General features: G+C 43.5%; 2 protein-coding genes across 2 annotated transcripts; both read left to right on the top strand.

Annotated features, from left to right (window-relative positions):
- The first annotated feature begins 1,422 nt into the window (after nucleotides 1-1,422).
- Nucleotides 1,423-5,560, top strand: LOC118426830. Its single transcript, XM_035836377.1, has 2 exons — nucleotides 1,423-1,980; nucleotides 3,709-5,560. The coding sequence occupies exons 1-2, from the start codon at nucleotides 1,953-1,955 to the stop codon at nucleotides 3,981-3,983; spliced, it is 303 nt and encodes a 100-aa protein (XP_035692270.1). The 5' UTR covers nucleotides 1,423-1,952; the 3' UTR covers nucleotides 3,984-5,560.
- A 4,193-nt stretch (nucleotides 5,561-9,753) lies between these two features.
- Nucleotides 9,754-11,075, top strand: LOC118427054 (neutral cholesterol ester hydrolase 1-like). Its single transcript, XM_035836692.1, has 2 exons — nucleotides 9,754-9,869; nucleotides 10,307-11,075. Exons 1-2 carry the CDS (start codon nucleotides 9,754-9,756, stop codon nucleotides 11,073-11,075), a joined length of 885 nt encoding a protein of 294 aa, XP_035692585.1.
- The last annotated feature ends 2,253 nt before the right edge of the window (nucleotides 11,076-13,328 follow it).

The raw sequence follows: 13,328 nt of genomic DNA, 5'->3' as shown, positions 1-13,328 counted from the left end.
GCAGAAGAAAAACAGATCCTGCGAAAAGAGCTCTGCAACAGACCTGAGTCAGCTTACATATGTGCCCTATTTGGCAGAGACTGTCATTCTCGTATAGGACTGTTTCGCTACAGTTGATGTGGTAGGGCTGATATCAATTAGGATTTTACCATGGTCAATATTGACCGAAGGAGGCCATATATATGCTGGTGTCATTGAGGTCACATCAACACATAAACAAGGAAACATTAACCATTGTCTGACACCTCTTTTATTCTTAACATAATGAAATAGCCTGACCTAAAGCTTAGTAATACCAAAAAATTCACTCCATTTGGAGGTCAATACTGCAAAGTATGACTGTTGAATTCTATTGCCATTGGCATAATATTGACACTAAAAAAGTTGTGCAGATTTTGAGGGGAAAGTTGAAGTAAATATAGGAAACCGAGACCTTTGTATACTTGAACCTCTCACACTTGAAGTGTTATTCTAAGTGAACCGTTTAAGGCAGTATTTGTGTTCGCTGACGACAGTACAACACTTGAGCACCTTTCCCTTGGTGGCCCCCTTTGTTCGCTGTCCGTATCACGTTACTGTATATGAACTGTTGGTGAATACAGGGGGTCCCATGTGTTGAACTTGAGGCAATAGAGCAAACAAACAAGTTTGTCCAAACCAAACTTAAACCTTTGAGGCATTCATACGTTTTTTGCCAAAGACTAAACAACAGATAAGATCTCCCACTGTGTAAATGTGTTGTACATGGCCCTTAACGTATTTCTAACCTCTTAAGGGTGTGTCTGTGCCCCCTTTCAGACCATTTTTATTCAAATCAATCAAACCTGACATTCATCAAGTACATGGTGTATATCCTATTGGAATCCATACCTAGATACCAAGAAGGGTCTGTGCGGGGGTGGGGGTGGGGGGGGGGGGTGTACTATACAGTTACTGGTTTATAACTGTCCGTGTCTACATTTGACTGATGAAATTTGATAAAACTTCAATTGGTTGATTTTGCATTCATAACAGTGGTCTTAAAGAAAATAACACAGCTTTTGGAATTGAGTTTTGCTGGAAAAAAAGTAATATATCTAAGGAAAAAAAGAAACTTTCAACTCCAAGGGCACCAAGGAATCGACAACACAAAGATAACCAAGGGATGTCCCTGTAGCTCAACTGGTAGCAGCTTCACAGTCAAGTCCCTGGTTAGGGTTCCAATTGTTAGTAACTGACTCCGGTTCAAATCATGGGAGGGGCATCTCAGTTTGGGTTGCACCATGCTTTCGGAAGGGACGTAAAATGGAGGTCCCATGTTCAAGAAGGTGACTCAAGTACTTTAAAGTGGAAGAGCTACCCCCCCCCCCCCCCCCGGAAAAATATACCCTGCTATGTAAACATCAAGTAAACTTTCTGACCCTATGTACCACTACGCACTTCAAGACTAACAACAACAACAACACCTGCACCTCTTGTCTCCCTCCCGGTGGAGTTGCCAAAACAATCCAGGTGAAAGTCTCTCCAACCACACCGCAAGGATCAATGACTCGTTCCCTGAATTGTCGTTTGAGGACTATTTGTCCAAGAAACTTGAGACGCGATTAGCTACCAAGGATCAAGCCTACGGTGCTATTTGTACAACACACGGAGCTTTTGTCCACTACGAGTTGAACGCCTTTCGTGGCTATGTTGACATGAAAAGATTGGAGCGCGTTCTTAGGAGCATTGTGGTTGCTGGTCGATTGGGACATCCACTTAACTACAGCAACTCTACTGCGAAGTACAAGCGTCAAAGCACACCGGATCTTGTACGATACTTTCAGAGCTACGCTGGTATTGTCACAAGAGAACTTGTGTAGAAAGGTTTCTACGAAAGGCGGTTTAGGAACGGCAAGCGGAAAGCCTTTTCACATGCCGCACTTGTTTTGGTAAAGAACGTACTGTGCGACATACTTTGAGTTTTGTTAGCCATGGAGTCTGACAATCAACTGAAACAAGGTGAGTTATTTCTAGATATAGCCATAAACGACATTCTTCCGTATGCCTTAAAGGCCCATTATGTAACATTAGGACAATATACACAAAGTAGAGGGGGTACGGCATAAGAGGTACACTATACAAACATGTTAAAAACTGATTTTTCAAACCAGTGTACAGTATGTTGACGTTTACAACAGAAGTGGTATAGTTTGAGATGGCCACGGTTTCAGACACTCAGTGGACCTTGTACTTGTGTACTTTAATTTTGCACAATGCACAAACATATCGGAAATACTAACTAATGATGAAAATGTGCTGAAAAGTAGTTGTTACTCCATTCCGATGAAGGTTTTGTTCTCGAGAACATTTTCAATTTTTAGGCGAGAATGTCCCATTCAGTCTTGTAGACCATCTGTTTTAACATTAAATACTTCACAGCGTATTCTAATTCGGGAAAGTTGACGGAAGGGACGTATGATGTGGGCCACATATTTTATGAGGTGCCTCCCTCGAGTACATTTAACAAGAGAAGGGCTAGCAACCCCTCATTGTTGAACTATACCCTGATACAGAAACAGCAAGGTAACGTGCTTCCATAACGCACAACAAGGTAAGCAAAAACAACGACGAAATACTACTAGGAAAGAGTGACTCTCTTCAACGGAAACACTTTATAGGAGCCAGTTTGGTTACATTCTTGACAACTTCTTGATTTCGCCCTTGCCGTGAGCATGAATTGAGACTGTTACAATGAAGCTATGTTTGTCACAACGCATTCTCCGTCACTGTTGACCAGTTTGCGATGTGTGACTATGCACGTATACCTATATTACTGTATCACTACAGCCATAGGTACAATCTGAGTAAATTTGGTTGTTGCAACGTGCTCAAGGCACGTCTTCGAACACTGGACCCGCATTTGGTCCCTTCCGAAAATTGAATGCAGCTCCAACCGGGATACCCTTCCCCGATTCTAATCAGAATCTCTCAGTTACAAACGTGTTGGAACCAGGAGCTCAACCGTGAAGCCGTTTGAGCTACACCCCTAGGCCTTTACCGCGACCAGTTTAATCTTTAGACCCTGCTTCTCGACGTGATGAACAAGGATTCACTATGACTAGTCAACTCAGAAGTTCATATTCACGACATAAGCATTTGAAATATCAATCCTGTTCGATCTTAGAGTAGACGTGAACCACGCTTGATCACAAGTGAAAGTTGGTGTGGATTACAGTATACGTAGTCAATATAATCAAGTCACGATACATTTGTGAAAGCCTTTCGTCTGGTAGCAAAGCCATTGTAGCGTCACTCTTTTGTATGGATCTATCTAACGTTACCTACTATTCAAGCTATTTACATTTTAGGTCCAGCAACTTCTAGCTGTATTCTTTTACATCTTCTCATAAATTAAAGTACTAGCCATTGAGATATTAAACAGAAGTTCAGTAGGGTCTTGAAAAGATGGGTGCAAAACGATTTTTCACTTCACTTAGGTGAAAATGAGTACCTAACTGGGCCTAGGGACGTCCAATGGGTAGGACGTTAAAGAACCCACCACACTTATAAAAATGAGTAGGGGTTCTTCCCAGTTTGAGTGCGTCAAATGAATTTTCCAGATATGCAGCTTGCAGTGTTCGGTACAAACCTGGTGTGTTATGCTATGAGGTCGTTTACCTTGTATGCAATACAAAGAAACAAATGGCCAATTGATGAATCATAAGATGTGTTCTTTTTTCTTTGCAGTCGATGACGCCTTCTTGATGAGACTTGCAGATCAACTGGAAAACGAATGGCGGCGCTTGGGCACACACCTGGCCATCAAGAAGGCGGAGGTCGACCGTTGTCTGGCCGATCACCCTGGGAATGAAGCCGAGGCCGTGTATGCTATGCTGGTCCTGTGGTTTACGCGAACAAGAGACAAGGGGCTGGGGACGCAGATAAGGGCACTCGCGGAAGCACTGAAGAAATGTGGCCGCAAGGATCTAGCTGCGGCCGTAGAAGAAAGGCACTCTGAGTAGTGACAATGACACTGACAATGAATTTTATTGCATATTCATGCCCCATTGGGGCTAAATTCAGTCAGTTTGATATAAAAAGGTAGTGAACGAAAAGTTACACATACGCTATAGTTTACATGCTTCTTCTCTCTTCTTAAAACATGATTTTGAAGACGAACTTACAGAGATTTTCCAGCATATCGTGGTCAAATGATGACATAAGATATTTGAACATATCTTCCTTCGTTAGGTGTGAATATTTCTGATCTACATGTGTCGCATTAACGAATGTATTGTACAGATCATTGTACAGTGAACACTCTAGGACAAAGTGTATTTCGATTTTTCGTTTTCTACATACATGTCACAGTGCATGGTTCTTATCGCAAAATATACATAGTCTATCATTAGGAGGAGTTCGGTTGTAATATAATAGTATATGAAGGCGTAAATCGTTAAACTGCAATTGTTAACATTAAAACTAGAACGATCCCCAAAGCCCAGTCCACCTCCGTCAAAACGTAGCCTGACTAAAATCGCGCTCCTAGCGGCCGGCCTTACAGTTGCCATCACCGAGGGAGGGGGTCATTAACCCCAGCCAGCGAGAGACTGTGTAAACACTGGCTACATCAAAACGTAGGAATGCAAATATCTGACGGACATACAGCCACGCTCCCATTGGTCGAACCGCACTAATTGCCATGCTATCATTGGTCGGACTGTTAATTGTGATAGACAGTCAGGACTGGACCTATCCAATGTCTCGACTGTAGCCTCTACCAGGCTCCCCAGGTCGCTAGAAAAATAGTAGAAATTGGCCAAATAGACAGAAAACACACCAGAGGAGTTGGTTGGCCGAGGAGTACAGTTTGCGACCTAAACAGTCCTTGTCAAGGAATGAGTCCAGGGTTTCTATGACGTCATTTTATGCAAATTGTAGCGACGGTAATGGGTCAAATGTAGCAGATAGCCTGTGGCGTCCTCCGTCCCTATTCAGGGATAGTTGTACATGTAGGGCCCTGATATATACTGCTTCTCAAAGTATGTCGAAGACACTGCTTACTAGTTCACTTTAACACTCATGATTGGATGTTATTCTATTTTTAGAAGCATATCTTGTTTAGATTTTCACATCTGTTTTAGAGTTGTACATACATATGTCCGCTGCATGCGTGTTGTGAAATATGTATATGTATTTTTCCCTTTGAGACATTACAAATCTCATGAACAACGGAAACTTGCGTACAGTGTTTTGCTCGATCGGTCCCCGTGTCCTTTTATTTACAAAGCCGTATGGATTTGATCCTCTGGGAACCCCAAAAAACTTATGCGAGCGTGCGAATAAAAAGGTTTGACAAAAATATGACCTTCATTATGACATATAAGTGTTCAGGGGGGTTTAACAAATGATCAAGCAGACAGAGTATGGTGTACTGAGCAATAGACTCTTGATTATGGCACCTGGTGGAGTTAGGATAGTCGATGTTAACGTTGTTCCCGAACTTTTCTCACAAGTCTTAAGTCCTTTTTCCCACAACCTACTTTTCCCCACATAAAAGATTTCTTTCTGTAATTTAGTAGTTAACATAATATCAGCCCTTCTCATAGTCCATGGTTACATAATTTCTCATGTTCCTAAGACAAACTACTAAAGGTCTCAAGTTGCCACGCATACATTTTGTTTGTTTGTTTGTTTGTTTGTTTGTTTGTTTGTTTGTTTGAAATAAGACAAACGCATACATTTACCTACACACATGCATAGGAAATAGAGGTATTGTGCCCATTGTACCATTAGCCGCTTCGCGTAAAGCGCGCGTCGCCAATCTGTGTAGCGCTGATTCGCTAGTCTCAAAATTGGCAAAGGTTCTCTAGTGCCGGGAGTTTTCGAGGCGGGCCAAGACTCTCTTCTATGGCAAAGTACTTTTCCAGACAAGCTCTATTCCCCTGCAAACTGCCCTTCCCGGCATTTGAGAACCTAAGCCAACTAGCCAGCCAGAAATCCCTTGCCCCTCCCATTGAATATAGGCCAGTCCCCCTTGGCCCTCGAGGAGGATATATCACCTAGCGATATACGCAGTATAAAAACAATAATCTTTAGTCAGATTTACCAGTGGCATAAGATACTAGTAGTATCAAAGCTGGCTAAAGGGAGTCATCAGCCTCCGGTAGCCAAACACACTCCTAGGCCGGCTTCACTCCACCGGCAGCTTTTGATATTATCTTATACCACCATAGGATCTGCGTGGAGATTATAAAAACAATGGATTTTCCACTTAATAGGGGGCGATGTACGAGTTGTTGGGGTTCGGGTCAAGCCTAGAGTACCGCAGAAAGAACGGGAAGAAACGCCGGCCTCGTGTTGAAGATGACCCGTCCATGCGGGTGACAGACCGACCTTTGACGGTGTCCGGGTGCTAGTCTACCAACCACAGGGGCAAGAACAAGACATGGACAGGGCAGGCCTGGTCTTTATACATGGCGGAGGATGGGTTATGTTGTCTCCTGGTGAGTGATCTTAAGTAACTTGCGTATCTCACTGCGTCGACCGCTTAGCGACTTTTTTTAACGACGTTCGCCAACTGGTTCCGAACAGGTTGCTGTATCTGTATCTGTATCTGTATCTATATAGCCGGTATAACCGCCCTTCCGCGTAACACACCAGCTTCGCAGGCACACGGCGCGGCAGCAGCTGGTTATACTACACCGAACGACCTAGTCTCTACCAGACTCCGGATCGCTGGAAAATCGTAGAAATGGAACAAATAGAGGAGTAAGCCGTCCAGAGGAATATAACTGGCCAGGGAACAGCACGCGATCTACGGATAGCGAGCTGTTCCCTGGCCGGTTATATTCCTCTCTATTTGTTCCATTTCTACGATTTTCCAGCGATCCGGAGTCTGGTAGAGACTACGAACGACCCGTCACATCTATCTGCAAGCGTTCTTTGAAACTATCCAGAGAAGATACTGTACTTGTGATAACAAATTCCACTTAACTATTGTTTGTTGTGTGATATCTAAATGTGTTCATGTTCTCGAGCTCATGACCAATCATTTCGTCTTTCAGATGTTTACGATCATGTGACCTGGCACATAGCAAAGGAGACTGGAGCAGTAGTATTTTCGGTTGAGTGAGTGTCTACCATTTCTTCTTCTCCGACAGACGTTAACGTTCCTGTAACGTTAGTTCACCTTTATCCGTGGGGTACCCTATGTCCGTTGTTTCTAAAACAAGATATTCAGGGATATCAAGTCAACGGACGGTGGTTTCGAAGTGCAATATTTTCAAAGTATTGCAATTATTTTCAAAATATTGCAACGTCTGCAATATCCTTGAATACTATTGCAGTTGAAACTTGAAACTTTATTACAATCAACTTTGCAGCCCCCATAGGGGCTGAATTGCATTGATTTTACACAACATATCATAACACAAAATAGCACTTCAGTCACCAGCGTTATACATATTGACAATTTGAGAAAGAAGCGAGATATCAATATAAAATCTTAAAACATATTTACATCAACATTTAGATAAAGCTTTTTGGGCTAGTGTCCGCGGTACAAACGACATCTTGTGTCGACTTGTTTTACTATGTGGCGTTTTCATTTCCACATTGCGACGTAGGTTGTATTGAGTTTTTACAACAGGGGGCAGAAACTGTCTGCAGGGATGTGTAGTGTCCTTAAGGATCCGCTGCAGCTCGCGCATAGAGGCCTTGTGTCGCCTGGACTGTAGTGTAGGGAGTAGATGATGGTCCACGCCAATGATTTTGCAGCAGAGTTTTTGAATTTTTTCCAGTTCATCCGACAGGGTCTTTGGAAGCCCTCCCCACACAGGTGATCCATACTCCACAATTGGCCGGATGAATGAGGTATAGATAGTTAGTAGTAAGTCAGAGGGTAGTCCGGCCCTTTTAGCAAGGCGTAGGTAGTGTATCCGTGGTTGTGCTTTGGATACCATACTTTTAACTTGTTCGTTCCATGTGAGATCATGTGTAACAATAACTCCCAGAAGTTTGAATTTCGTGACTCTTTCCACTGGCTGGCCACCCAGCATAAGCGGTGGGGGATTAACTGGAACTCTGCGACAGCTTATCACCATGTCTTTTGTTTTCTTTGCGTTTGCCTCCATGCTGTATGAAGCAGCCCATGACTCTACAGCAGTCATAGAGGTTTGTAGGATACCAGGAAGTGATCCCATTAGACACTCAGAGTTAGTCAGGTCATCCGCATACTTCACTGGGGTAACACTGGGGTGGATGTTTTCGTCCAGACAGTTCATGGCTATGACAAATAACGTCGGCGACAATATTCCTCCCTGGGGTGTGCCAGCTAGAACGGGTCGCGAATCCGAGACACACCCTCCCCATTTCACGCGCTGGTTGCGACCACTCAGGTAGCTAGAGATGCATGCCCAGAGGTTTCGTCTTACGCCCAACCTTGCCAGGCTACACAGGAGCTTCCCATGGTCAATGTTGTCGAACGCTCGGGAAAAGTCTATGAATGCAACATGGACGTCCATTTTAGGATTGCTATTTACAGCGTCATGCCATGCTTGTGTTGTCTGTATGAGGGCTGAGACGGTAGACCTACCACGCCTGAAACCGTGCTGTGAATTGAGAATTTAGTCATCGGTGTCTCGCAATAGTAGCTCACGGACAAAGACCTCCAGCACTTTGCCAAGACAACTAGTCAAGGAGATCCGACGATACTCTTCGGGACCTTTCGGTTTAGGTGTTTTTGGTACAGGCACGACAAGTTCCTCTTTCCACTTGCTTGGAAAGGTTCCCTTCTGAAGACAACTGTTGTAAATGTCCGTCAGGATCGGAGCGAGCTCCTCGTGGAAGGTTGTCAGAAGCCAGGGTGGTAATTGATCCCCCCCGGTTGCCTTACGTGGATTGACCCGTTTCAGCTGAAGCTTCACCTGGCCTATGCTCAGTTCAGGTAAAAGCCCGTCCGAGAGCTGGCTGGCTACGTCCGCAACATCAGGAATGGAACGCTGTACGTTGGCCCAGACTGAGGAGAAGTGTTCGCTCAGGGACTCGCACATGTCTTTCTCTTCGGTAGCTGAGCTTTGAGGAATTCTCCCTCTCGGCGCCGACACTCCTATCAGGGACTTGACCATGCTGAACCATTTGTTTGAGTCTGTGTGCTTGAGTTCTTCCACTTCTCTCTGGTAGTACAACTTTTTGGCAAACTTCAGACAGCGTTGAACCTTGTTTCTTAGCTTTTGGTAAGCACCAGTGTTACCCGACATGTAGGTTTTCTGTCTCTCAGCTATCAAGCGCTTTATGTGTGGGGTTATCCACGGCTTGTCTTGGGACGTGACTTTTCCCTTCTTCAGTGGCACTGTCTTGTCAAGGAGTGGACACACGATGGAGTAAAAGCGCTCTACTTTCTGGTCAACGTTTGCGGTTTCCTCCACTGGCGTAAAGTCTACAAGGTTAAGTGCTAGCCCGAGCGCTCGCATCGCCTCAGGAGTACACTTCCTACGGCGGTGAACAAACACTGGATCCTTTGGCCAGGGTCTACCCGGGGGAGTTAGGAGCTGATGGTCAGACTGGCCAAGCGGTGGGTGATGCTGCGGTTGTTCGTTGTAGAACTTGGTCAGATTAGTGAATATAGAATCCAGCTGATTCTGACCTCGTGTTGGAGATTTTACCACCTGCTTCAGTCGACACCTTGTGCACAGGGGCTGGTGCTTCAACTGGTTCGTGTCCCCCATCAGAATCACTCCAGACAGGGGGTATTTCATCTCTGCAGACTGGATAGACTTACACAAGTACGAGATGACTTCTGTGTCAGGTTTGCACCTTATCGTACCTGGTGGAGGATTGTACAGCACGCCGGTGATGATGCTGTTAACCCCTCTCGGCAGACGATCTGGGCGTATCCTAAGCCACAGGCACTCAAACTCAGTTTGAAACCACCGTGTTTGAAAAAACAGATATAGGTTACCCCGCGGATAAAGGTGAACTAGCGTTACATACACAAGGTCATATTAATGTGAAAGGAATTTCATAAAACTTTCCTCACTCCACCCAGGTGTAAAATGGGTACCTGACTTCTGTTGTGGAGGTAAAAGGCGATGGGAGAAGAGGGATGGGCTCCGCCTTCCAATACTGTGCCTTAGACACCATGGATAACAACACACTGTCCCTACAGCCTCACAATGGCTATGGGACTACATTTACCTTTTTACCCTTTAAGTAAACTTGGCCTAGAGAATAAATTGTGCTTTGTGCACTGAATGTACCAGTAACACCTGCCTCGATGTATACTTCCACTTTGGACTATCACGATGATAATCAAACTTTTTTCTTTATCTTTTATATCTTTCAGTTATAGGCTGGCGCCTGAGTACAAGTTTCCCGTACCATTGGAAGATTGCCTCCACGCTACAAAATACTTCCTACACCACGCCCGAGAGTACGGTGTAGACCCTACCCGTGTGGGTGTAGCAGGAGATAGTACAGGGGGAAACCTAGCAGCGGCAGTGGCTTTAAAACTGGCACTAGAAACCAGCAACAACGCCTGTCCCCTCAAGCTACAAGCCCTGGTCTACCCTGCTCTACAGGCCTTAGATTTTCAGACAACTTCGCACAGAACGAGGGAGACACCGTGGTTGGATACGCTATCCCATGCGTCAAGCTGTAGCTTGTATCTGACTGGTAACATCTCTTGGGCCAAGAGATTTGTGAGTAACACTCACATAAGCGACTGTTTAAAAACGTCTCGATTCGCCGGCTATGTAGACCGACACCTTATCGATCCCTCCCTTCCCAAAATGGCCCTAACGGATGACGTCATTATCGACCTGCCAGAAGAAATCAAGGATATCGTAAACCCCTATTTCAGCCCTCTCATGGCAGAGGATAGCCAGCTGACAGGGTTTCCAAACACCTGTATTCTGGTTTGTGAGTTTGACGTGCTCAGAGATGACGGTATCATGTTTGCCGAACGTCTGGAGCAGGTTGGGGTTAGGGTCAGACTGGAACACTTTCAGAAAGGTTTCCACGGTGTCCTAAATCTTATAAGAAAACCGCTAGAGTTTCAAGTTGGGAAGGAGATGATGAAAAGTCTGGTGTCATTTCTGAATGAAAATCTATAAAAATAACAATTTTTCATGTGTACATTATGTCATTCAATTATCACCAATCGATTTGTTTCTTCTATTGAAGAATAACTTCGATCTCTTTAGATTGCAAAGTCAAAACACCTTATTTGGGCATACGTAAGTGTATCATAGTGTGAGCCAATCAGCATCAATGATTTGATACTGTATATTGACTTGATCAAAAGCTAGCGCTCATGGATCAAAAGCGTCTTCTAGCAGATGAAAATTGAATTGCATGTATTCAGATTTCAAATCGCCATATCTTTTCAGGCAAAAACATTTGAATTAGGGCCTTGCATAACTTCTGCATATTGAAATCATTCCAAACTAGAGTTTGGAGACCTCATATCTCCGTTAAATTGTCTTACGTTGTCTCATTTGATTATGCAAATAAAGATGTAATTAGCGTTATCTATTTCAAAGATCGTCTTCTCTACCAAAATACTACCAAACTTTTGAAGAATTCCATTTTTTGGCGAATTATACAAATGACTATCGCATCTTCATAATCTATGCGTGGTAATGTACACCTTAAAGTTTAACGTACTAACTTACACATGTCACAAGATCCTTACTGAATAAAACATTAAACATGTCACAAGTATGAGATTCACATCATTTACCAATGAATCATTTAAACGGCTAATACTGATACAGTCGGATCCTAACACCCTCTTGATAATTATATTTCACCATACAGGTATGGGAAATATTTTGCTTTTCCTCATGTCGCAGGGGGATTTTTTAAATTCATTTCTTGACTAGTCTGATTATGCAGAAGTCCTTTAGTTTGGACTGCCACACTTTACATAAGGGTGATGCCATTCTTTCATAGAAGGGGGTTACAAATCTATCTTGGACTGGTATTTAAATTTTTTTTAACTGAAGTGTTTTTGGACTTGTTCATTTTACATGTTGGTACATTCTTGCTGCGTGATTTTTTAAAAATCAATTTTTAAACCGGGTTGATTATATGTGAAGTAAAATTTGAGTGGAAGTGTCTTGAACTGGCCAATTTTAAGTCGAATTACACTTACAAAGAGTCGAATTGCACTTACAAAGAGTCGATTCTCGCATTAGGGTTAACCTTTTTTAATATTCACTTTTGGAACAATCTATTTTTGCATGGGTGGGAAATGGTTGAAATATGTTGTATTTGCTCTCAAATGTTGCCTAGTCTAGTTAGATACACATTTGCAATGCCTTTCCCATTAACCAAAAGGAACGAAATTTTACACAGATATCAACTGTTTATAGGCCAAGAAGTGTACTAAGTTTTATATCTCTTAGTTAATGGGAAGGTAGGCTACAGAAACATTTAATCATAACACCGCAAATCTCATGACCCTGACGACCGCGTATACATCACTCTACACCAGCAACGAAAAACTGATCGGATGTAAGAGTTGAAAATAAGCATCTGGTTATTTTTTCAGTCTTTAGCAAAAATTGGTTTAGGGAAATTCTTGATTGTACATTATCCTCACTTTTCTTCTGACGGGACTCCTAGGGTATGGTCATCTTGAAATCAGCTCAGTCACTCATAAAATAATAAAGAACCACTCTAGATATTTAACCCTTAAACTGCCAGAGTTTCAGCCCTATAAACTGCTATCAGTGCCAGGGTTGGCTGCTGACCTCCAACAAGAAACCCCCGAACAACGCCGAAGTCCCTAATTTCCGGGGTTCGTGCGCTGCACGCGTGCAAAGCTGCTACTTCGGGGGAATACGCTATCACGGATATATCCAGGCGTGGCACACAGGGCATGTATATGTTTGCCAGATATATCAGGGTTTGGCAGTTTAAGGGTTAAATCTCAAGAGGACATATGCCTCTACCTTTAGTCTCCAAGCAGACCCTACGGTGCCTTGGAAACAATATCAAAGCTGGCAAAGGAGTATAGCCGGCCAAAGGGAGATAGCCGGCTAAGGGAGTCAAACGGGCTTTGATACTATTTCTAAGGCACCGTAGGGTCTGCTTGGAGACTATCTACCTTTCCTTTGTGCCAAATTTCAACTCATTCGATTAAGAAACGAGTCTGTTATGAAGCCACTTGCATTACTTTCTGACTCACCCTCGTACGTTCAAATGCCCTCTTGTAAGATTTGGGCACCGAAACTTTTTTTTAAAGAAAATGTTGCTGTATCTTTCCATTCATGACGATTTCTGAAACATACAGTTGGGACATTCCATCAGATTTCAATTGTTCGTCCATGTATAGGGTCAACAGATCAGACGACCAGTAC

Source organism: Branchiostoma floridae, chromosome 12 (assembly GCF_000003815.2).
Source record: "Branchiostoma floridae strain S238N-H82 chromosome 12, Bfl_VNyyK, whole genome shotgun sequence".
NCBI lineage: Eukaryota > Metazoa > Chordata > Leptocardii > Amphioxiformes > Branchiostomatidae > Branchiostoma > Branchiostoma floridae.
This window is presented reverse-complemented; position numbering and strand designations above follow the sequence as displayed.

What these genes read in the sequence shown, in the direction of transcription:
- LOC118426830 (XM_035836377.1), top strand. Translation starts at nt 1,953, where the DNA reads ATGGAGTCTGACAATCAACTGAAACAAG. An exon ending in TGACAATCAACTGAAACAAG is followed by an intron (nt 1,981 to 3,708) that starts GTGAGTTATTTC and finishes TTTTCTTTGCAG; the next exon opens with TCGATGACGCCTTCTTGATG.
- LOC118427054 (XM_035836692.1), top strand. Translation starts at nt 9,754, where the DNA reads ATGACTTCTGTGTCAGGTTTGCACCTTATCGTACCTGGTGGAGGATTG. An exon ending in GGGCGTATCCTAAGCCACAG is followed by an intron (nt 9,870 to 10,306) that starts GCACTCAAACTC and finishes TATATCTTTCAG; the next exon opens with TTATAGGCTGGCGCCTGAGT.